This window comes from Cataglyphis hispanica, chromosome 25 (assembly GCF_021464435.1).
Source record: "Cataglyphis hispanica isolate Lineage 1 chromosome 25, ULB_Chis1_1.0, whole genome shotgun sequence".
NCBI classification, from domain to species: domain Eukaryota; kingdom Metazoa; phylum Arthropoda; class Insecta; order Hymenoptera; family Formicidae; genus Cataglyphis; species Cataglyphis hispanica.
In genome coordinates, this window is record NC_065978.1 from 460,515 (window position 1) to 487,331 (window position 26,817).

A 26,817-nucleotide genomic window follows, 5' to 3' on the forward strand; every position below is an offset into this window, starting at 1 on the left:
GGCCGCATTGCACCTGTGACGCTAAATGCGAAACTTTAATCTCGCGTCTTAATCGCACTCCTGACGCGATCGGGACGCGTATTTCTGGAATTTTGCCGTGCGATTACTTGCTACTTTAAATGCAAAGCTGATTTTCATAACGGAAGATAATCGCGGATTATTTTCAATCTCTGATTAAAGGCGGCATTAATTCTAAATCCGTATTCATGAATCATTATTGAGCTCTTTACATTCATATTTGATGAATCTGTGTTTTGCAAATTGCCGTTTGAAAACTCTGTCATTACATATTTAATATTTATAGTTGATTAAATTTTGCTCATTGCCATGAATAATTGTCGATTGGATTTCATCGGAGTGGAAATTAATTATAATCTGTTTCGACATTCTCGTAAAATTCCTTATATTATTTCCAAACTTTTACTCCACACATTCTTGTTTTCTTTTTAATGCTTACTTTTTTTTTTGTTACGAATTAAAAGAATATTATACAAACATTTTTTCAAACGACATATAATTTCCTTTGTGCGGTTTTGAAATGTGCTTATCCCCCCCTCCCTCTCTCTCTCTCTCTCTCTCTCTCTCTCTCTCTCTCTGTCTCTTTCTCTTTATATCTATAGACAGAGACAACTGAAAATTGCGGTTGGAGCAAAGCTCTGTTTCTGCTTGCACAGAATCAGTGTATTCGTATTATGAACTATCTAGAATGACATATCACTGCGCGAATAGGCAGACGTATTGCGACATCACGTATTACGCAGATGGACACGTACGAGTATATTACATACAAGAACCTGACATCACGTGCATAACGTGTCATTTGATAGATAAGATCTTTACACTGTCCAAAGCGAATGATAGAAGCTCTATATGCAGCTTATATTACATTATCTTTTAATCGTTTTACGAATGAAATCAACACATTCTCTCACAATACAGATTGTTCTATCACTTCATATCAGCACACATCACAACGAGTAATCTTTTATTAAACGAGTTATTTCTTGCGAAATTTTGATTTATTTTAAAAACATAATAATAAATGAGAAAAGAAGATTTATATTTATCGAGTTTATAAGCAATTATATTTTGAATGAACACTTTTCCATATGGAATTATAAGAATATTTCATATGGAATATTTTTAGACAAATTTCATTATAATATGCTTAGGAAACATTAACTGGGACAGCAAATAATTTGTAAATTTTATTTATGATGTATTATGATGGGATTAGAAATGAAAAATGAATGTTTTAGAGGATAATTTTATTTTGATGATCTTTATAAAAATTAAATCCTTTTATGAAATTATTGAATATATTTATAAAAGTTATAATTGGATTTTCTGAATGTTTGAAAGAGATTATCTTGCTCAACTAATCCTTCATATTGAAAGATGAATGTCCATTACATCATGCAACATCTGCACCTGATGACTAACGCGACGTAGCTGTTGGCGTATTTCGCTTGCAGACATTTTCTCCTGCAAGTTTGAAGCATAGAGCTTTGCTCTGTGTAACAGGGTCAGTGTAAAGGTCGGTTGCCAATTTTGCTTTAGTGTGCACTCTGTTCTCATCTTGATATGTACATAACGCTTCAGTTTCATACATCGGTTATCGGCTATCGAAGTGTTAAACGTAACCGCTGTCAGTTATCAGAAAAGAGAAATGTTGGATAAGTAAAAGGTAAGTTAAATGAAGAAAACTGACAGCAGACAGATATAGAAGGGTCATTTATTATGCGCTTTACGGACATTTCCCCTTAAGCGTCTACTAAAAATATATAAAAGAGTCAGGAAATTTTACTCGACAAAAGGATATAGAATTTTATAACAAATGCATTTTACGCAAATAATACTTTTCTTGTTGAAAATTGAGATAATTTTATGCAAAATTTAATTTCCTAATTTATTTTTAGCTCTTGGAACTTATATATTACAATATATATATATTGTACAAAATTGCTATAAATATTTGTAATCAAAATACATATTTGAAAAGAACAGATGAAGTCTAAATAAAAAGAAAATAGATGAATTGTCTGCTTATGACATATATATCAAGCTTCAGCATGCTTGCCGATATATAATTGGCCGATTTTTTTTTTTCACGCGCGCATCATGTTTTTTCGCGTGTTTCGTCACGATTCGCCCTCGTCTATATTCTCTATCGTGCGCATAAATATGACGCGTTAGAGTCGCAAAAAGATGACTTGCCGTCCGCCCGCTCGCGTATTCTCGCGCACCTAAGTGGTAAACTTGTAAGTGGCGAAATAAAGTTGGGCAGGGTATCCGCGCGCGTGCAGAGTACCGTGTCTGTGACAGTTTAATTAATATCTTTCATCCTCAAAGGAAAAACTTGGCGAACTAACCGGCATGGACCGGGTCGCAATGCCGGGCCGGTTAGAACCACTTCAACTTCGGACGCGACGACAACGTTTTCTCCGCGGCTCCATTCTTCTCTCGCTTCTACCGCGTTTAGTTCTTTCGTCCCGCGATCACTCGGAAAGTTTCGTATAGTTTTCTCTTCTTTTACGTTTCGGACAATTTTGCATTTTGACGCTACCGAACGGATAAGATTTGCGCGACAAAAAGTCTTCTTGCACGGCGAAGTTTCTCTTGGGAAGAATGTGGCAAATATAAAATAATTTTTACTTGATTTTATTGTCTCTTATAGAGTAAATTAAAAAAAAAAACACTTAATTAATAACTAACATATAAATAATTTATCAAAATAATATACACAAAAATATTATAAATGCAATAGATGCAATTTTATAAATAATAATTTTAATTTTATTTTGTTATTTTTCTCTTTCTCCTCTCTTTTTATTATTCGCGCAGGTATTATAATTTATATTTTCATATGAAATGAAATGAAATGTTGCTTTATTTTTTCACAAGTCGGTGATTAAAAAAATGAATCGTGTACACTTGGTTCGACACGCATAGATTTACCAGCCGCGTATCTGTGAATGCACTGGCGATTAGCTTTATAAAATATCGCGGCAGATAATGCATTCCCGGCTGCAGAAACTGTGAAAGAGAGAAAAAATGAAGGTGATCTCTGACGATGTGTAAGCCGCGACTTATGAACAATCCGCAAAAATAAACGACAATGAAATCCGCATGCATCGAGTTTGCTCGGCAAATTTCCTACTATATTCAACGTCGACGTGGTCATTATAAACTCTTTGAAGTGTCTCGTGAGCTTTATAAGCTCATGACGTATTTACCCATTAAACTAAATTCGAGTATTTTCCAGCTTACGTTGATATTGCCATTTTTAGAGGCCATTTGGGGAATCGATGGAGAGTTAAAAGTGAAATGACAAGGGCTTTTGACGAATTTGCGAAAAGCTATTTATATTATCCATTTGCAAATATAAGAAGCGCATATGTTTTGCATTGTATAATATTTATGTTAAAATTATGCTATATATGTATATAATATTAAATGCAATTTTGCTATAATTGCTGAAGTTCAACGTATAAGAATATTCTATTAATCTTCATCTCTTTTTCTTTCCATTTCTCTCTCTCTTTTTATTTCTGAAAAAACGCAGTATCAAATTCTTGTTGTGATTATTCATATCGCGATAAGAGTAGAATTATTTTTAACGGTTTTATTTATTTAAAACTATTAAAACTGTTTCCTTGTATATCGAATCGAGATCCATGTGTGGGGATATTCCTCTTCTCTTCTTCGCCAAACATTATCGGGTTTTATGATAAAGGCAGACAACGTATCGCCGAGGCACAACACCGTATAAATCCGCCACGTATAGATAATATTTCACAATGCATTATTCAGATTTTTCACAAAGCTTTATACGCAGGAAAGCCCTTCAGACACATCGCGGAGTAGATATCCGCTTGTGTCGGAAACACGTGACGTTACAGCGTTTATTTACGACTTGGTACGCAAAGAAACCCTTCGATTATTGTCGGTCAAATACGCTCGACTATTAACAGTAGAGTAGAACATGCGATTTTTTCAAATAATTAAGAAACCACATATCTTGATTCAGCTGATGATTCAGAAGAAACGAAATTAAGATTTACATTTAGATTAAATATACTAAGAAAACAAATTCTTTTTCTATATATTTGAGCTTGATATATTCAATTATATTTAATTATCTTTTTTTTTTTCTATATAGATCAAATTTTAATAGCGATTAAAAGAAATATCTAAAAAATATTTAATTAAAAAAAAGTCAGTTGTGTGTGTGGGATCATTTGTTACGAACAATTTTATCAATCGAATAAGTGACAGAAGTATCACACAACATTATTTGTATTATTAAAAGATAAATATTAATTAAGTAAATTTTTTATTAAATAAAATATTGTGTATTGTGTAGAACTATCTGATAACACTTTATTTTCTTCACCTTCTATATTGTAAACTAAACTTCTAATTTATGCAAAGCGACGAAAAATAATTTGTATTCACGTGGAATACAAGTCATAATTTATGCATGATATAACTTGGATGTAACGAATAATTTTGCGAACCTTTGCTGTAACAACTCGAAAGATATCCGAGGGTGAATTCCTTTATTCTATTTATCAATGTTTGTCATACAGGAGGGAGAGAAACTAAAAGACATTTAGAGCGACGAGTGTCCTTTATTTTTCTATTTCCGGCGATAATACGGAATATTTGTCCGCGCACATTCCTCGACGCGTGCCATTAACGCCGAGGGGGAGTCTCTGCGACGCAGAGGAGCGAGGAAAGGAACCGACAATATGCAGATGAGCGTATATAGCTATGTACCTGATAGCGTCGGATTCGTCGCGGACGAGGGACCGTCCTGGCGCATGGCGTCACTGGTAATTGCCGTTCCGCCGAGATTGGTGCTGTAGTCTTCGAGAAGTACGCAGCACAGTAATAGCCGTGCCACCCTCATTCTGAAAGAACGAAAGAAGAGCTGAACGATAATAACAAACTTGTGCTCTTCCTCTGTCTTGTTTTCTCGTCTCTCTCTCTCTCTCTCTCTGCCTTTCTCTCTACGTATCTTGGATTTTTCTACGAGGAAATTTCTCGTACAATGACGTTTATTGTGTTTAGGTCCGATTCAGTGACAATTGTTATAAAATAGAAAATACATAAATGACAGGCTTCATATCTGATATATTTGATATATGATTATTAAAATTCAAACGTACAATAATTGGTTAATTAATTAATTCATTTATTTATTATTATATTAATTAATTAATAATTAATTAATTAATCATAAAAGAGCAACACAAATTGAAGCCAAATGATAATGCATATTCGCGAAATGTTTGCGAATTATTTCAATGTTTGAATTTATTTATTAAAGCAAACAATGGTTATTTAAAGATGTATTGTATTCAAACGCGAAGCTTTATGTTACATATGATGTTTTGGAAGCATTGAAGCTTTTAATATTCGTACTAAAATTGATTTACGCACAGCGAATTATGTAAATATTTTTTAAAAATTGCAAATTTGTTTAAAAAGGTTTTTGTATTTTCACATTTTGTATACAAAACTATATAAAATATATTTCATTCGTTGCTAAAATCAACTTATATAATTTAAAAACTAATTTTAATAAAACAATGTAACGTATTATTGATGACGAGACATTAAACTTTACAATTTCGTAAATTCTTTGAAATCAATTGCATCTCTGCAATATGTTTTTTTTTTTTTTTTATATCTGCACATATCATTGAAATTTAACATAAACTTATAACTCTATTATTATTCATTGTCATGAAATTTAATTTTAAATAAGATGTAGAGAAAAATATTTAAAGAATTTTATTATATCCTGAAAATTCCTAAGATTCTTTAAAATGCTATTAAAAAGACATATGCAACATTGATGACCGACTGTACCATTGTTTGTTATGCAATAGAAAAAGAAAGGAATTATTAAAATAATAAAAAGAATCTTAAGAGGTTGAAAAAAATGGGGAGATTTAAAATAAAAAAAAAAAAACAAAAAATATATAAAAGCTGAAAACTATAAATTAAACTAAAAATAAAAAAGGAAAGAAAACTCAATCGGCCGTGCCTATCGCGAGAAAACAAAGCTTCCAGGAGGTGAGGCTACCCCCAACTACTCTCGAACCGCCGAAGGCGGGCGAACTGGTTAACGTGTGCGAGAACTTTCCTCACGCTTCGTACTCTCTTGTGTCTCTTTTAGTCCATTTTTTCGTCGTTTTGCGCGCTTCTCCCTGTCTCCTTTCGATCGATACATTTGTCAAGCGACGTATAAACGCTACTAAGTTCACGGCAATTCCATGTAATGTACGTGCCCGAGAAGAATCGGCCGCCAAAGTGATTCGTCGGACTTGGACTCCGTATATCCAAGATCTTGGAAAAAGCGCGGTCGCCGCTCGTCGTCGTCCTTCGGGGAAACACGCGCGGGACAATTATACTTTACGCCATCTCGTAAATAACTATCTCTGCCGTTTAGCGACGAAGATTTTAGTCTGTGCACAGGGTGGAATTTACCGCTTCTCCCGCACCGCACTTGTATTCCGCGAGTAACTGTTTGTTCTTATTTACGACAGGACTAAATGAAAACTCTTCTCCTTGTTCTTTATCTCTTTCCGTAATTTTCTCGTTATCCTTTCTCCCTTCCCCGGGGCTCTTTTCCTTTTTTTTTTCTTTTTTTTTTCTTTTTCATTTTCCGTCAATCTCCATCGTCCCTCTTTCCGCACGCCGATGTCAGATTATGGGCTCTTTGTCCTATCTCGCTTACGCGTGATCGATGGTTCTCGCAGGCCAGCATGAAGTGAAAGATCTCCCAGCGAAAGCATCGTGATTTCGAGAGATTCCCCTATCTTTGATCTTTCCCCTCCCCTCCTCCTGGTCAAGAAATATCCATGATATTATATCCTGTTGATTACTTTTGCCGTTTTTATATCACATGGAGAAATATTCTTATTTTCAAATATCACTGTCGAGATATTTTTATAGCTGTCATTCCCATCGCCTGTTTCCTCCAGCTCTTAATTTCGGACTCACTTCTCGACTAGTGCTTCCTTCAGGGTTCTTTTACCTCTCGACTCTTTAGAGAAGCAGCTTCTCCTCTTGCAATTTTATCTGATGGAAGCCAAAGGAAAAATCTGGGGCCAAGCTGTTGAGCTTGAATTTAGTTTCCCGACTGAGCGAAAATCTTCCCGGGTGCTTATTTGCGTGTAAAAAAATATTTCGAATCAAAAGATTTTATTTCCATATTTTATTTCTGATCTCGATTTCTTCTGCTTCCTCGCCTCTTCGACTTTAATTCTCAGCGGCATACTTGGTACAGTAAAATCACGATGTATCTCGATTGCGATCGATCTTGCGCGATAAATTCAAGCATCTTATCGCTATCCAGATATCTGCTCTTTTTATTATTTTCTTTTTTATTTTATGAATCTTTCTACGATACGGATGGAATACTTTCACGTTCCATCTAAGGACAGCACACACATATCTCTCGGCAGCATCTCGATTCGATAAGATAGGAAAGAGAGAAATTCGAGGTCGCGCACGCCGAAGAGGGCTTGATTTATTCGAGCGCGGCGAAAATCTTTTATTCCTCAATTATCGCCGCGTGAAAATATTTTAATCCGCGCCACGGACTTTAATTCTCGCTCCATTTCCGCTGCTGTAATTTCCCCGGCTCTCGATATCTCTCTTTCTTTCCAAAAATATTTTTTCTGTCTATCCCTTTGATTGAATGCATTTTATTCTTTCACACGCCTTTATTGAATTTTTATTATCACGATTCATCAATTCACTTGCTTTATTATTGACGTGCATTTTTGCCGTTTAATCCTACCTTCTCTTTTTCTTCTTTTTGCTCTCTTTCTTTCTATTACTGATTTTTGACTTTGCAATATCCGACACCATTGCAATCGCACCTACAATGGTGGTAATTTTCCGCAAGGCGCGAAGTAAAAGCTTTGCGTCTATTAAATCTGATTTTCATCATTATCGGAAACCGTCTATCGCGAGGAGATTGGCAATAGCAACATCCATAAACGATATATCGTTATACAAGTCATTCTTTTATACTCTTAAGCGAGTTTGCAATCGCGGCCTGTTTGATCATCAATTGCCGCAGAAAGAAGAACCGGGCAAATGTTAGGGCCGATCCAGAATATCAATCCTATTATGTGGCAATGCGATAGAAACCGCGTTCGGGAAAATGCTAAAATCCGAGAAACGCTAAACGAGAAACACGAATCGCGAAGATTTATATGCGACCAAATTTTCCTCTTGCGAACGTAAATTTACTTCTCGCTGTGGAATAATGACTGCAAAAGTTTCCTGTTCTCTCGCTTCGTGGTGGAATTTCAGAATTTTCCGAAAAAAGGATTAGGACGAGCGAGAAGGTCCGTACGTTTCTTCCAAGTCTTTTACTCAACATGCTGAAAAATTTTTTAAATTTAAAGTGTAGTAGTAGATAGTCGAGATTATTATAGCCGTGTGCATGAATACTTACACATACAAACATAATAGGTATTATCAGTTAGATATTATTTTTATAAATAGACAAAATATTTATAAGAAAAAATGTGATTTGAACGTATACATATATATCATTTTATTATATATATCCGTATCGTTGCTTCTAAAATTTGCGTGTAAACTTTAAAGTCCTATGACATTATGTTTTTCTAATCAAATTCACAAGAGAAGGAAAAATAAAGCAACACTATTTATACAGCGATTCGGTGCGGATGTAGATAATTGACATATTTTTCTGTCTTTAATTTTATAAATTAGGATGGAAAAATCACATTTATTTCGCTTATAGATCTCTGAATTTTCTCGCGAAACATAAAAAGAAGCTTTGAATAAAAAATGGCTTTGGAGCATTTATAGCTCTTGTTCAGCAAGGAGACATATTCAATATTTTAGTAAATTTCTTACTCGTAATAATCTTTTTTTGTTTTGACTAAATTTTAACTTAAAACTCCTGTAGTATTTGCACATGAACGATTTATCGTTCCCTGTCACGATCAATACAAGGTTTGGCAGATGATACGTAACGATTGCCATAAAATATGATGAAATGACGACGCGAAACACGAGGGAGACGCCGACCCGAAGTGTGTGACATTGATCTCTATCGCGCGAATACGAATAGAAAATATAAAAAGTGATATACGACGAAAGAATTTACCGATTTAGTCGCCGGGCTTAAGCTATCGTTTCCTCCAATAGCCGTATCCTCTCCTCGATCCGTTCGATAAATCGATCGTGTCGCACGAAAATCGCATCCGAGCCAAGTTAATCGCGTCCGAAACGACGTTGCGGAAAAACTTCCGGACGGCTGATCAATTTACCGAGAGAGACTTTATGTCAGCGGCGGTTCTCAATAATCTTTTTTCTTATGATAATACACCCCGTCAAATGCGGCGGATTTGATTTCGTCCGCCGCGCTGGAGATCTCTCCGCGATCTGCGATCCCTCATACCGACGACGTTATATCACTCCCGAATGATTTATTCCAGCTATTGCACCGCACCGTGAATCGTTCTCTCCCCCTCGCTGGCTCTCTTTAATAATGCGAAGAATAATTCCAGCATATAATATCGCCACAGACAGACATATGTCTGCTTTATGAGCGGCCGGCATTGTACGGAAATGGATTAATTTGGATACGAGGCAATCGCGCATAAATACCATTTTATTTGAATAGAATTGCTCTATACGTTTTGCAACGATGAATTCATATATAATCATATGGTTGCGCGACATTTAGAGTCATTACAAATAAACATTGAATGGAATTTTGAAACATGTAAAAAAAGTATATGCAATAGAAATATGTTTAATGTTTATAAGAAATTGTTCGACAATTGAAATTTTTTCCATAATTTCTGCATTATTATTATATTTTTTTTATAAGAAATATTTATATTTATTTAATATTTTGCGATCTGCACAATCGAAAATATTAATCTAATTACTTTTATTTTTGGATTATATCTTTACTTGATAAAATAATCTTGGTATTTTTATGATTAATTTTATTTTCTCTAAATATGTACTTTTTTCAGTTTTCTTTAATTTATCTAGATGAATGTAATGTATAACTTTTTTGCAAGGCTAACGAGATGTGAACTTATTTTTCATGCTTGAAGTATTCGATAATGCATACATTTCGTGCATTACGCGATATCATCGTTAAAAACTTATCTTTTCTCGATAAAAATCATGAAACATTATTTATTTCTTTATGAAATTCACATAATCATGAGAGAAATTTTTATGGATCATATTTCTATATGCATATACGTACAAAATTAGAGAACTTTATTCGCCAATTAGAATGTTTAGTTAGGTTGTCTTTTAATACTTATAATTTCATATTCTAATTCAGCAGAAAATTTACTTCAACTTTAATTTTAATTTTAATATAATTAATTAAATATATTAATTATGTAATATTTATGAAAATTAACCTTCTAAAAATTATGACAAACAATGATAAATTTGTAGAGAAAAAATTATTTTGTTTATAAAGATTAAAAAAACAATTATTTCATATAAGATATTAATGACATTATTTAAAACTATTTGTTAGCAATAAATTCATATGTTTATACATTTATATAATTTTAAACAGATTTAATTAATAATTAATAATCATTTAAAATTTATTTTTTCTAAAGAGTATAAATATGCCACTAAAGTCATTAGCAGCGCCATTAAATATATTTGTAGATTTTGTCTTGTATAAAATGTTATGTATAAACGCATCTTTCTATTTCTCGCACACTTTTCTTCTCTGTTTGTCGCACGAGAAACACGCTCGGTATGCGGGTCATAATGGGAGAAAAAAAAAGTATCTAAGGTAAAGCACCCACGCATAAATGTGAAATATAGTGCAATAACTCACATCTTGCGTAAAATGCTCCAAAATGTCCTTTTAATAATATCGTTTACGTTAACGTTGCAGTAACATCGGTTTTACGCGTGTTCACGTCGACCGATTTTTATTCCCGGCTGTGCCATGTTCGGAGCAACTTATCATGCAAAAAGAATGCAACTGTAACTGTAATTGATGAGTTAACATAACTCTTTTATTCCAGTTTTACACCAGGCACACATAATGTATCGTAAAAAAATTGCAAAAAGGCTCACTCGCGCCCATCGACACAATGAAAATTGTTATTAAAATCACTTCTCAATCAGATCGAGGAGATCCACATTCTCATTACATCGCCGTCATTGAAAACGAAAAGATTAATTTAAAAATGAATTACCTCATTAACGATATTTTATAAAGGAAGAATTTTTTAATTTAATTTCGTCGAAGAATATTACCTCGCGAAAGAAGTGTAGCATTATAGTAGCAGAAGTATGACACGACGCGCCATACGCGCGAATATCCTTTTTTTTTTCTCTCACTTTTTTTCTCTCCTTTTTCGTTCTCGCGAATTTTTTCCCGACGGAATAACACCCGCGCGATTGACGATGATTCGCGCGGCGCGAAACTATACCTCCGTCGACGAACGCATCCCCAGGCGTCGAGACGCGTGTACTGACTGCGTCGAGTTGGCCGCGTCGTCGAGCGAGTCGAGAGCGGCGTCGGGACGTTCGCCGTGATGGGAAGCCCGCATGGCGCAGGCCCACAGGACTATACGGTGTCGCTTTTCTTCTTTCTCTCTATCCTACTCTCTGTCTCTCCTCTCTCTCTGTCGCTCTCTCTCTCTCTCTGTCCCTCTCCTTTCATCTTACTCTCTTTCTCACCCTATCGCTCGTGTCGTTGGATATAATATTCAATTTATTATGTGTCTTTGATACATGCGGACCGTCGCGCCGGAAAAGTGGGAGACGCGAGAACACGACAACCACCGTGCTGCCGGTTCTCCTTCCGGGGAAAAATAAAGCGAAGAAAAATATGAAGAACGAGCGAGAAAGAGAAAAAAAAAGAAAAAAGAGAGAGAGAGAGAGAGAGAGAAAGGACGCGAGAGGACATGGTTGTGGAGGAGGTGAGAGGTAGTGATGGAGGAGAACGAACAGAATCGGCAGCGTTCCGCTCGAGGGTGAATTGTCGAGATATTGTCGATCGGGCAGCTCGCCCCTCGATAAAACGTCTCGGTCAAAACGTCCTCCTTTTTGGTGCTCGACCAGCTGACGAGCGGAAGAAAGAGAGCCCCGAGACTGAACGAGTCGACTTGACGAGCCGATCACTATGTCAAAGATGAGGGAGTGAGGAAAAAGCCGGTGACGGTGACAACGATGACGACGACGATGCCAATGACACGTCGAGGGATCAGGTTGGATGTAATGTAGTAGTGCGGGTTCGTGCTCGCATGTTTTCCTGCTAATTGTCGATGAACAAATCGTTGCTGAAACGTTCGACTGTAATTTCGAGAGATTGTAGAACAATTTCATCACGATTAATAAATCTGGAAAAGTTGAAGGGATAACTGAAAGGGAGGATTCCAATTCGTACATAGTTTCAATAATCACGATTAACTGTTCGCCGATATTAATCGGAAAAGTAATTCAAATATCGCTAGGAGAGAGAATATATCAATCTGATAATTGGAGAATCTGCAAGATGATATCTTTAAAGGTTTTTAAAGGTGGGAAGAGATGAAACGTATCGTAGAAAGGGCTATCTCTCTTGAAAGATAATATAATGGTGTAATGTTATATTCGTAATAAATTTTAAGATATGCCATCTCAGGAGGTGTAAGACGAAGTAGCTTGCCTATCGCGAACTTGTCCTATTTTTCACTATAATGAAATTTTTACTACAAGTCCATTGATCTGAAAATTTGTTTAACGGGAATTAAATGCTGCTATAAAAATATGCTAAATAGGAGCGAAATTAAAGATAAAAGCAATATAATTAGCGTCTCGTTTAGCTTATTAAAACTCATTAAGAAGCTGCCAAGATATCGCGAGATATTTAATTTCAATTCAAGATAATCGCTGCCTGTTGAAAGATTATTTTCAGCTGAAATTTTTTTAGATAAATGTATTTCATTTTGAGATATGGAGTTATATTTCTTCTTTAGCGCTATCATCGTATTTGGACATTCTCGTGCAAAGTTAAATAGTTATTTAAAAATATTTTTTTTTATTATATTATAAATTTTATATTACTTACAATGCAATCCCTAAAATCTCTTTAAATTCTTCTGAAAAGATATTATAAAATGGTCGAAAAATATTTGAACAAATGTCGCCGATCAAGAATCGCAATAAACATTTATATTTTATCTTTCAATCAATTAATATAAATTAATTTCTTTTTACTAGTATGATTAATGATATTTCTGATAAATATTAATTAATTCTGTATACTTTATTTATTGATTTCTCAATGATGGTATAAGGTAATTAACTGTTATAATGTTATTACTATAAAAGACATTTTTAATTAATCGCGAAAATTTCTTAAAAATAAAACTAAACGAGTTTAGCTTATCGTAAAATAAATGGTACCTGAGATCCTTTTAAGCACATTTCAGTTACTAATATTGTAAATGACGTGGGAAATAAGTTAATTGAAATATACTCTCGACGATGAAATTATGTCAGCGGATTAGGCAAGAGTGCGGGATGGTATGTACACCTTGGTGCAGTACAAGCTGTAGGAGGCGCATGAAAAATCGTGAAAATTTTTTCTAATATCGTAACACGAGGCGTACCGAGGTACAAAGGCGCGTACTTGCGAGGCATAAGGCCGGAATTTATGAGAGAGGAACATTCCCAGGGATAGTGCCGCGGCTTCCTCCTCCTCCCTTCTCATCTCTTTTTCCTTCTTCTTTTCCGGGCGGCTCCTCAATTATGACAGTGAGAAAAAGTACACATTAAGGGGATTGCTCGGGGGCGGCTGAAGCAAGCACATGCATAGCGCGCTACAAAATTGCCGCTTAAGCTGCAGTGGGCGGTGATAAATGTAGAAAGGTTAGAAGCGCATTTTGACGGGAAGAAAAGAAGAAAAAATAGAAGAAACAGAGAGAGAGAGAGAGAGAGGAGGGATGGGTGGCCATACACCACGAAAAGCTCGATGTGCTTATTAAAAGAAAGGCAGACTGATGAAGTGCAAGCCGAGCATCCCTCTCATCTTCTCACCGCAGGTCGGTTGCTTCATGATGAAGGCACGCGACGAGATTAACCGAATTCATTTGTGATGCTCCCCGTTTTCTCTCTCCCTCTGTGGAGATTGAGAATTTTTTAGGTCGCGCTACTCAATCATAAATCCATTAAAAAACCTAACAACCATCGTGCGAGCGCATGTGCGGGAGTGTATCTGTATATGTGTGTCGTGAGGTGCGGGTCACAAATGCTGTGACAAATGCATTAACTTTTAATAGGGGCCCTCTCCGCGGGAGAAAACAATGCTTCGAACTGATTTAACGTCGGCGATAATTGGACGCTCGATATCAGGAGTAACGGCCAACTTTTTTGCCGCCTGATTTAATATTAGCGGTAGATGTTCGTTCGCGTTCGCGGGGGCAGAGGGTGAGAATGGTGGGAGGAACGGCTACATGGCGCTGGTAATTATCGAAAAAACATACTGCAACTTCGGCCTCAATCTGACCGGGAGTAATGGCTCGTTACTTCGGAAACGACGCTTCGGAAGCCTCGTACGAGCTCGCAAGTACCAACGATACGGATTGCATTATGCAACGACGATTCATGTTTCTGTACTTGACAAGCAGAGAGATCTAAGTCCTAAGAGAATTTTTTTCAGAGACAAACCTATCGAGTTCCAAAATTACGGATGCGTTTTCAAAATAAATTGAAAATGAATGAGCGCATACAAATTTGATCAGATATTTATATGAAAAGCAATATAAAAAAAAATTTTTTGTTTATTAGAAACTTTTTAATTAAAAATACAATAGTATCATTATTTTTTCCAGAAGCACATTTGAGAATTTTTAATTAAATTTATTTTGTTTCATAATTTTAACAGTCTATTTTCTTGACTTTGATGAGACATAATTATATCAAAATCAATGAAAGTTCACGCTTATTCTTTTTTACTTTTTTTTAACACACGCGTAATTATCTGCCTTTATGCCGATACTTTGCAAGATTGGCGATAAGTTAATAGATAACACGAATACAAGTGCGAATGCTTCTGTTTTTTTTTATTTATGGACGGAAATACTTCGAGAACATGAATGGAGATATTGGATCGTATGAATAAAAACTACAGCAAATGCTTTTGCCTTTATTTATCGAAGAAAATGCTTCGAGAAATACGAATGAAAATATCGGATGCTTATTTCTCGAAAGTAAAGCATTTCCTTTTCTCCAAGTAAAGAAGTTGCGGCGCATGTTGTATAATTGAGAAAGGGATCATTTTCTATCTGTAATATATAAACGCAAAATAATATATGTTGAAATATATCATTATAATACATGATACATATAAACTATGTAAACTATAGTAAACTATAATATAATATAAAATGAATGTGAATATAATGGCTTTTATTCATATGCACGGGTGTCTTTTATTATATTATATTATAATATAATAAATGTATTATAAATTTTGTAGTGTCAGATTAATGATTTTCAATCATAGTTGCGATGACAAATAAATTTTACAAGCATATTGTTCAAACTGACAAGCGTTTAAATTATGCTAGACGGAATAATTTATTACAAGCATGTTTCGCATCTGTTTTTATTTTAATCCATGATCTAGTATCTAATACGCATATTTATCTACGCGCCATAATCTATGCGATACATATACAGGGTATCCGAAAATTCGCGCAACACCCTTTAAGGAAAGGTAGAGGGTATTATTTTGAACAGAAAAGTCCTGTGTCATTTTTTTTCTATAACGCTTAATAAAAGAGTTATTATTGAGTGAATTCTGGCCTATCATCGCCGATCTTTAGCTGGTCGCACGGTCGGTGAGCCTGATAGTGTGCGTGAGCTCAGCTGTTTATGACAGTTCACCGACGGTGCGTCCAGCTGAAGATCGGCGATGATAGGCCAGACTTCACTCAATAATAACTCTTTTATTAAGTGTTATAGAAAAAAATGGTATAGGACTTTTCTGTTCAGAATAACACTCTCTACCTTTCCTTAAAGGGTGTTGCGCGAATTTTCGGACACCCTGTATAATATACATACGAAACGTATGTACTACTAAAGCTAATTTTCTTTTTTTAGGACGGAAACGACAGTGCACGTTGAACTCTCGTACTTAACAGATGAACTTTTGCGGAAATCCGATAGAGTTGGTGCTGAAATAATGTACGCTAAGCGTGAGTATGCTAATTGTTATATGATATTGCTAATATAAAGATTTTACTTAAGATTTTGTCTTTAGGATTTATCTTAATAATAAAATTAATGATTTTATTTCTATATCTTTATTTAATTAAAATAATTAATGAATGAATCCTCACGTGATCATGTTAATAATTAATTGTATTGTTGATATAAAAGATAATATCGCGGTTATACTAAATTATTATAATAAATAGTTTTAGCAATACGTACATTTCGAACGTTATTTTATTGAAAATACTCAAAATTCATTTATAATTTGTGAAAAAGAACAAGTCAATCGATAATTCAGTTTCAGTGCGCATCCAGCCCTTAATTAGCTAACTAATTATATACTTTATCGCTTTCGGTAACCATAATTAGCAAAATGAAATATGCACCGAATTCGATCACTGAAATTGCAAAACGTATATTACATATGTAACCACCGTATTTAGGTTTCTGTTGAATTAAACTATATTATGGTTTCTCACTATCTATGAAGTACCGAAAGCAATTATTAAAGTCGAGAACTATGTTATCCCCAAAATTCTTTTTTATGTTAGCGAAATTATAAATTGTATTAAATGACGAAAATAATAATGATTGAAATGAAATTTACCATCGTAATTTAAACATATTATTTCTCACACGTTAATTAAATTTGAGAAAATATTATAAATAGTATATTTGAGCTATATATTTGATCGTAGATTACAAAATAAAATAAAAAATGATAATAAAAACATATGAAAAAAAGAAATAATTTGAATGAAAATTTAAAGGACAAAATTGAGAGAAATGGCTTCAGAAAGAGAATATTATAAGTAATCTGAAATGGATTATTGGGACACTTTCTGAAAATGTTTTCATGTTATTTCATGGTTATCGTTAGGAATCGCGAGTTTACAGTGTATCGAAGGCAATACAGGGGTTCTACCATTGAGCAAAATGATCGTACCTGTGTATAGCTACGATTACGTATCTAATACTGTTATCGACTGTAATATATTGAGAGGACCGTATTATATCTGGAACGGAAATATATATATATATATATATATATATATATATATATATATATAGAGTTACTGCTGTACAGAGAGAACTTAGGAAATAATGGTCTTCAGAAATGTTCGAATAGTGATAAAGTGGCATGTAGAGTTGAAAGGTCGGAGGTTGCTGCAAACTTCATTATAAAGCTGTGCACGATGTAAAACGATGGCAACGAGATATCTTCTTTTGTAACTTTGCTTAAGGAGCGTAATATCCCGGCGGACTTTTGCGATCCATAGCGGTGAAAAGCTCGTAGCGGTGCGCAATGCTTTAACGTACTTTATAAACGCTAATTAAGTCCAAAACGTATTATTATGTTTTTAATTGAAAATTGAAAACAGTAATGAAGAGATTGTACTTTCACGGACACTTTTAGCTTTCCTTTTGCCGTTGTTTTGTCCCCGCGGCACATTAATATTCCATATCTACGTGTTATTTCTGTTCCGTAGCGGCCATTCCATCAAGAGCTAGGAAAAAATCTGACGCGTTACGAAAATCGTGGATGTTATGTATCATTGATATTTGCTGCGGACACTAATGTGAGAAAAATATTTGTTACAATGGTGCACCACTGTGTTAATTTCGATATACTGCCTGGAACACGCGGGCAATATCGCCTCAGTATCCTAGTACTCGAGTACGTTCATCGGACTCAATAACGATATCTGTTCGATTACGTTTGGAAAATAAAACGCGCGTGCGGAAGTACGCGCGCTCGTATAGCGCAGTTGGAAAATATTTTTCCGGACGCACACTGTGTAAATCTGGGAGTGATTTATATTGGATTTAATATCGGATTTCGTCACGTTCGTTCTCATCGACTTTCGCCAGCCCGCAATATACTTACCAATATAACAATAAAACGCATCGATAATTTTCTAATAATATTTTAATATTTTGAAATCTGCATACATTTATTGATATTAAACGTTATCTTCGGAAGCTTTTCCATTTTATAAAGCTTTCTTTCTTCCTTTTCTTTTTTTTTCGTTTAAAAAGTTTTCTTTTACTGTGTGTGTATTTGCGCTATTTATAAAAACAAAAACAGAATCCTCTTTGAGAAAATTTATTTATTTAATTTATAACATTTTTATTGTTTTTATTCATAAAAATTTTATCGTAATAACATTCTTAATTTTCATTTGCGAGAATTTTTCGTCCATTACATTCTCGGCGTGTGTTTAAATTATATACCATCTTTTGTATCCATATATATATATATATATATATGTAATACATGTACAATACACAAGAGCGTAAATTTGATCTGCAGAATCCTCGTGCAGAGGAAAGGAAGGATTGTGCACGTGTCGTTCCTCGCGCGAGCCCATCCGGAAAATGCGTTTACCTTTTCGCGTAAACCTACTAATGCCGCCGAAATTCTGCACGTGCATTACCGCGTTTCCAGGATGTATGTATACGTGTACAGTTTTCGCAGTATATACTTTATAAAATACGTGACTTCGCGTATTTTCGTCGGCTTATCTTCGCTACCGCACACGTCGCGCGTACACGTACGAGCGTCCACGTGTCTGCTACCATCCGAAAGTCTTAAGATAAAAGCTAATTTTACACTTGTACTCACACTTTTTTCAATTGCATTAAAGTTTTTGTTATTATTGCTTTCGTTATCATTTGTAAAACATGTTTTTAAAGAAGTCAATTTATTTCCGCCTTATTTTTTTCTTTCACGCGAGTGAGATGCATAGTTAAGATGCATAATTATCTTTTCTACTCTTAACGCACGCTTGTTCAGCCTAAAATTTTTCAATGATAGTGTGTATACATATAATGTATGTATTGCGCGCTATAGTATGTATATGCAATTGAATGAATGTTACATTCGAGTGTGTATGTGTATGTGTCTGCATCGTGTGTGACGCGAGTCGATACGTCGGTGCCCGTGTCGTACGTCGTGGCGACGACATGTGCATCGACATGCATCAGCAATGCGCGACGTTAAATGTACCGGGTGCCGTTCCGAAATTAAGCGGCGGAATAAGCCGTTTCCATCACCGCGATAAAAAGACAATTTAAGGATTGATGAGAACTTGTTATGCCAGGCGGTTTCTGAAAAATCATCAAACAACGAGATGTTTTCTCGCGCAATTATTTTACGAGTAATTTTACGATGTACGGTTACCTTAATAACAACGGAAACAAGGACTTTGTGGTTTTAAGAGAACGTGGAAGTGGACGTGAGTAAGACTCAAACAGAATATTAATCGGCTTGGCACCCAACACCTCTCTTCATCATCGAGAGCATTAACTGAAAATATAAAGCATGCTCGATAATTGTTTTTTAACATAGGTATCAAGATACATTTTATGTATCATTTTATGTTTATTTTAAGATGCTATTTTATTTTAATCGATGTTTTCTTTTGTTTTTAAAAGGCAGAATTTTTCTAAACTTTATGTCAAACTAAAAGTTTCTACATATTTAATGAAAAATAATAAAAAGTCTCAAGACAAAATAAAATACAAATTGTCTTTGTTTATTCTGAGACAATTTTATTCATAGAAAAGAACGGAAATAATTAAGCTAGAACTATTATTTCAACTATCAGAAATCTATAAAACTATTGAAAATAAAACTAGAACTTATTAATTTATATGAAATGTCGTTTTTATATGAAATCGTATTTTGATAACGCAAATTGATATTTAAAAAAAATTTTTTTTAATTAATTGAATAATAGTTTGATAAATTTATGCTCATGAATATAGTCTTTTTGAACACCCTCTAAACGAGATATTAACTGTCATGAAATTGGATGTTTCTGCTATTAATTTAATTATATCGGTTTATTGATAAACGCATTGCAAATAGATTTTCATCGAAACACGAGAATGGCAAAATCAAATTTCCTTTAGAATATTTATAATTACTGTAATGGTTACCGTTTGCATTGCACCGAGGCATAAACATGTTTTAACCCATTAAAAGTTACATGAATAGGATGCTATATGTATGTATATTAATATTGATATTATATTATCTACATATACTGTATAAGTTTCAGCGTTCATTCTGTTGAATATTAAAATAAAATTGGTACAGAACTGTATTAAAAACAATATTAAAACTTCCAATTATTATTACTGTACTAATATTATTAATAATATCTTTTAGATCTTATCAAATTATCTTATTAATTATATTTTTATAGCAAAAGGATTTCATCATTTTTAGACTCAGTGAAGATTCGTTTGAAAAATTTATATGTTTCTATGTGATATATTTCATTATGAAATCTATTATGAAAATTTTTAATAACTTATTATAATAATTTTTAATAATCTTATATTTTAGAAGTTATTTAAAAGAGTAACATTTTTTTCTTTTAATATATCTAAACAAACGAGAAATAGATATCTCAATAGTATAAAATAATATATAATAAATAAATAATAAAATAAAATAAATAATAAAATAGAATTATTATATGTGTACTTATATGAAGTTAAAAAAGGACAAAGAAATTTTATTTCAAAGCATCAGATTTATTTTCTTCGTCCGCTAAAAATCTGAAATTTTCGCGAATAACTGCGAATATATGAGCGTCAAGGATCGAGTCGAGATGATCAGCAGGGAGAACGCAGATCCGGGAAAGGTGCGTTGGAGCGTGCGCACGCCGCCACCGCGTGTGTGTTGATTTCTAAATGCATCCGTAATCCCGGTGAGAGATCGATGGTTTTAATCAAGAGAGTGTCTTCCCCGCCCAACGCTCTGCCGCCTGCTCTCGCGGGGTAACCGTATCTCTCTCACTCTTTCCCTCTCCCTCTCTCTTTCTCGCTGTTTATTTTTAAAATAAAAAATAACTTGCACGCGCGCTTCGCGATTTGGTGAAAAAAAGGGAGAAAAGGAGGGAGGAAGAGAAAAATATTTGCAGGTCCCGTTTGTACCATTTGTACGAGATTAATATGCGGCGACTTTGCCCCGGGATCGCGCCCGCGATATTTTCATCCATCGACGCATCTGTCACTCGCGGTGGCGAGTGTGGCGGAGAACTCTTTTAGATCGAGGAATCTCCATTGAATCTCAAGTTTCGTCAAACTATCCAGCTTGCTGTAGATTTTCATTTAACTTACAGATCTTGTTCAGATTGAAGACAAACGATTCGAGTGCATGATTGAATGAAATTGTGGAATTACCGATTCAGCAGAAAGTGCTATTTTTTTTTACTTATGTATAATATATATTTTTTTTTTCTCTTGAAAAAGAAATTAAATTCTTTAAAAGTTAGATTTAAATTAAATTATCTAAAATGCATTTTCTCTATATTAGGCTTCTATCTTCGATTATTCCTAAAAGAACTTTTCGTTATAACACGATAGTGGGAAAGTTTGGACTCTCTCTCTCTCTCTCTCTCTCTCTCTGGTTTAGATGGAAAAAGGCTGATCGCGCAACATCCTCTTAAGATAGAAATTGCTGGTTGGATTTGAATGCGCGGATATCGCTCGACCTCGTCGATCTGCAGGGGATTTCGCGGCGTGTATTTCGTTTATGATCCCATATTCGAGAGAATAAGAAAAATGGATCGATGGCGCTCTCTTCTTTTTCTTTCTCTATCGGAATTGCGCTCGGATCGATATATTAATGTATCAGCATCCGATCAAACAACGACACACTGCGATGACATACATCTTCATGCAAATGGGAACGCGGCTTTCTTTTCTTTCCTTCTTTTGATCGTTATTCCTCTTTGTTTTTTTTTTTTATCGTCACTGAGTGCCGTGTATTTACGCGCTGTTTTACAGCAGGATCGTAAAATTATCGGTGCTCATAACTCTCGTAGATAAAAGGGCTCTATTCCGCGCGAGAATCTCTGCGCGGGCTTTGGATACGCGCGCGTTCGGTGAAGTTATGGGTCCTCCGGGGGTTTTAACTCGTCACGCTTGCCTCCCTCCCTGCCGCTGGAGGGTGGTATATCGCGCGATAATTGTTTCTCGTAATAATTGAATACTTTAATTACGTTAATTAATTAAGAAATCTGCCCGAGCGATATCTCGCAGCGTAAAGGAATCGCGATGGATTTCTATCTGCTTTCTCTGTTCCTCTGTTTCCCCTTTTCGCCCTTTCGTCTTCTCGCGAGAGAGTAATAACGTCGTTATCATACCTTAACGGCCGTCAGCGAATGAAGTTAACTACGTTAGCCTCTCAATAAGCGGGCTTTGCTTTACAGTGAAAGTTCCGACGCCGTAATTGCCGCGCGCGGCTTTATTGTGTGTCACCCAGGCGTAACACGCGGGCGGCAATCGCCGGCACACAATCTATGAAATTCAGTTGCACGGGAGCGAAGCCGCGCAAGAGCGCGAGGATTAACACACCCCGACGTCGTCTCGCATAGCTTTAAACGAAGCGGTGCAAGCAGCGTGAACGGCACAAACGAGCGTGTCGTTGTCGTCGTCGTCGTCGTCTTGCCGGTGGTGATCCGAGGCCACCCCCTCGTGCAATCACTTTGCAAGTATAAGTTGGAAACGTCACGGCTCGGGCAACCTCTTACGTATGAGGATATTCTAGGCGGCGTCTGCGGACAGTCATGCCACCGACGATGACGACGACGAAGGAAGACGCGAGGAGGAGCGAAAGAGATGGTCGGACGAGCCAGGATCGGATGCAATTCGTGATATCTCCGAATATCTGTAGAAAGTCCCCAGTTGGTCGCTCTGTCAAAGCAACGTCGTCGCGCGCCATTCAATGCGGCAGCTACTTTTTTGCACGCAAGCTTTTCCTCAATCGCTGAAACGACATATAACGATACCTGCATTCTGATATTGCGCGAGAAAGAGAGAGAGAGAGAGAGAGAGAGAGAGTGGGAGGATGTTTTTCAATATGGTGCGGGTGGTCTTTTTTAGTTTTCGGTTGGCTTGGTTTTGTAAAGCAAAAAATGTGAAAGCTGAATAGAGAATAGCTTTTTCATCAAAGAGCTCTTTTGGAGAGTTAATATTTCTGATTTTTACGAGCTCTAATATTCTGCACAGATATGTGAATGTTATTTTTAAATACGTATGCTGGACGGAAATTGAGTTCTGCGATTTAGATTGTTTATTGGAAAACAACAATTTATTTTATTCTACGAATTAACATTGAAAAAATACTGATTATATCATTTACATATATTGCATATCAAAGTATATATATATATATATATATATATTAGTTGCAAAATATTTGTTATTTTCGTGAAACCAAATGGCGACAAATATTTAAAAATATCTAACGCAATAATTGTACAATTATGAGCAGCAAACGTGATCTTACATTCTCATATAAAAATGAGCGAAAAAAACGTCTATACATATACATATAATATTTTTTTTACAAAATATTTGTTATTTTTGCGAAAACAAATGGCGAGAAAAATTTAAAAACATCTAATGCAACAATTTATACAATTATGAGTAGTATGCGTGCAGTCTACGATTATGTTTGATTCAATGATCACAAAAAACAAATCTACTATACTAAATTTTATTATATATGTAATGTATAAGGCATTTGTCATACCGTCAATTTGTGTAATTAATCAGAAATATATGTGATAAAGTGATCATTTCCAATAATGAAATCAAAGTGAATTATAAACAATCATAAGGTTATTAACAGATGATGGCTTCTCCTCTTTTGATGTTTGTTTCAAACTGATGGCGATTCCACTGATTTATTATCTCTTGTTATTCTTCGCGCAGAGAATGCTATTCAATCGTATCAAATTGTAACTAAGTAGATAAGTATTCATGAATAACATTTGACATTAACACGAAAATTAAATGAGACATTAAATGAAGAAATAAAATTCTAGCGCGGACGGTTCTATAGACCGATATTGTATGAAAAGAGCGGGGTGGGAAGGTGGGTTAATTTTCCATTTTACAATTACATTCCATTTGCTGCCACAATTAGCTCGATTGACCTAAATATAAGTCTATTATAAATTGTAGCGATGCAAATGCAGGACGAGAGCGCGGCGCGAAAATGGGAAGGCAGCCGTGCGCGGCGAAACAAAATTACAGCGGCAACTAATATTTCTCTGCGTCGGTCATGAAAGTCCATTTAAAGTTAAAATAAAGTTAAAACAAGCGGCAGCAGTCGCCGCCGGTGGTGAGATTTGGTACACCGTTACCGAGCCCGGATCAGAAATTAAGGAGGGAACGTTGCCGGAGGGGGATTGGAACGCGTGAATCGCGGCTATTTACAAAATTATTCAGGATTTTATCTATGGCGAGTTATTAATATTCTGATTACGTAAACCACTCGCAACGGGAGGGGGATTGCACTCTTTTCTTTGGCCGGCGAGATCTGATCGAGATGCATGTACGAACACTCATACAAATCGCCTACAAGACCTGCGAGAAATGTTCGTTTTTTGCAGTGTCCAGCTGTTCAGGTCGTCGGTAGATCGTTCCCTAAATGGGCTTAAAAATGATCCAAGGGATCAGAAATAATAAAAGAGAGAGAAACATAAAATTTAAGAATGTGAATAAATACAAAAATTCTGAAAATATATAGAATAAAAAATAATCTCTCAAATAAAAATTAAAGGAAGAAAATGAAGAGAGAATATTAGTATAATAAAAATAGAATAATTTGTTACGTTGAAATATATTCTTGTTTTTTTTTTATCTCGAATTTAGATGGGAGAAAGATCTTTTAGCGCACAAAGATATACATGTCCAAGCTCCAGGCCGCAATCGAAAACAGATATTCGATGCGGTTGTAAGTTTTGAAGTAGGACAGAAATGCTTCATCTGCGGTTCTGGCATTAAGAGATTACGGTTTGTGGGGAAAAGGCCTCCAAAGGAGACTCCCAAAAGGAAATCATTCGGTGTTTGCTTGCGCGAGGGATTTGAAAGTCATGAATTCTCATTTCGTATCGAATCGTCATTACTTTCATACGCTTCGCGGTACAGCCGAATCTGACAAATGCGATAATCGAGGGAGAGACAATTACACCGATTGGAAGGCATAAAAATGCATGAGGTCCGTTCGAGTTCTTTGGTATTTTGCGAAGCAATGATGTTGCTGATATGTTTCCTCCTCTGTCCTCTCGCTCGGTGTATCTTCCAAGCTCCGTGCGTAGCGTCGTCGATACGCTCAAATCGATTTTTGCGAAGGCTACCCCTGTGAGGAATAGCGTAAAAGGACCACGCCGCGCATAGCAATGCGCGATTCCAGTTTCCGCAGCGACGTTACACAAAATATCGCTAAGTCGTATCGCTTTAACATAACCAAGTATGTATGGAAGATGGTTAAAGGAAGTTCAAAGATATATTGCATATTGAAAAGTGTAGAGCTGAGTATCGAAATTGAGAACATTATTAATAATGAAAAGAATTATTTTCACATAAACATGTACGTTCTCGATAGAAGAAAAACCAGAATTGTCAAATTTCTAGTAGAGATGACATAAATTGGGATGTAAACGCGCGTATCATGTCAATGCGGGATGCGATGAATTGAAAAGAACGCAATGACACGAAAGGAAGGATTTTTCGATTAATAGCGAACGTTGCTCTAGCATTGAACGAAATTACGATTTTGACAGAGCGCATAACGTTGCTCCGAAAGCACCACTTCATCAAATTTTGTCGATTCCGACGATTTTGGGATCGATGCTGCAAAAATACTGAGATATCGCACAAGTTTTACTTGTGATTTTTTTTTTCGGTCGTAACGTCTTTATCGCGCAAACTCGTAGTTCGCAGAGACTCACGTCTTTTTTCTTTCTCAACGATTTTGAGCTCGGTGTGTTTTACTTTCCACATCGAGCAAGTATATTGGGAGCTCACTTATCAATGTTTCTTGCAATACGTCGCTGACATCTCACCGTTACAAGTATATCTCAATAAGTTTCAAATGTAACATTATTGCGGTGATACATGTGTAAAAAATAATGCATAATCATATGTCAATTGACTTTGAACAGATTAAAGAACGTACCATTTAATTATAAATTGACAGATTATTAATATGTATTTTTGTTAATTTAACAAATAAATTATTCTATTTTAATTTTATATGTTAAAGTCGCAAAAAAGAATTTTAATTATAATTTCAATTAAGATCTGAGATTGAATGTAATATATTGATAAAAAGATTTAAGATAGCAAAATTAGAGAAAATACTTTCGAAAAGATACGATTATTATTTGTTTCTTTTTCATGAACGAATACAACGGAATTGATCATACGATCGATCATGCTACGTATTATCCGCGGTTTACACACGATTCCCAGAAATGGATTCACGTTGTGGACGCGCAACCGAGTTCCGTGATGATGTGGCGCAATTCCGAATCTTCCGGTATACGTACGTACGTATGTATGAGAAGCGAATACAATGAGATGTGCCGCGACGATTATTAGCCGTGAATACCGAGGACGGAGAAATTGCGTGCCTACAGTGAGGGAGGAGGAGGGGAAGAGGGTAGACAGGGAAAGCCTCCTCCTGAGCGACGCACACCCGGGTAATATGATCCTTTCGACAGGAGGAGCGCGCGC

The 26,817-nt window shown here is 35.4% G+C and overlaps 1 protein-coding gene across 4 annotated transcripts in view; it reads right to left on the bottom strand.

Moving 5' to 3' along the window:
• LOC126858518 (lachesin-like) overlaps positions 1 to 11,556 on the bottom strand; it is a 47,137-nt gene extending 35,581 nt beyond the window's left edge. The window contains exons 1-2 of one of the 4 annotated variants that reach the window (XM_050608922.1): positions 11,496 to 11,556; positions 4,783 to 4,916 (exon numbers count right to left, since the gene is read on the bottom strand). In XM_050608922.1, the coding sequence (XP_050464879.1) occupies positions 4,783 to 4,915 (133 nt within the window). In that variant the 5' untranslated portion in view covers position 4,916; positions 11,496 to 11,556. Of the gene's footprint in view, positions 1 to 4,782; positions 4,917 to 6,044; positions 7,238 to 10,891; positions 11,286 to 11,319 lie in introns of those variants that run through there. The other 3 variants (XM_050608919.1, XM_050608920.1, XM_050608921.1) reach the window with 3 other exon arrangements.
• Between the last annotated feature and the right edge of the window lie 15,261 nt (positions 11,557 to 26,817).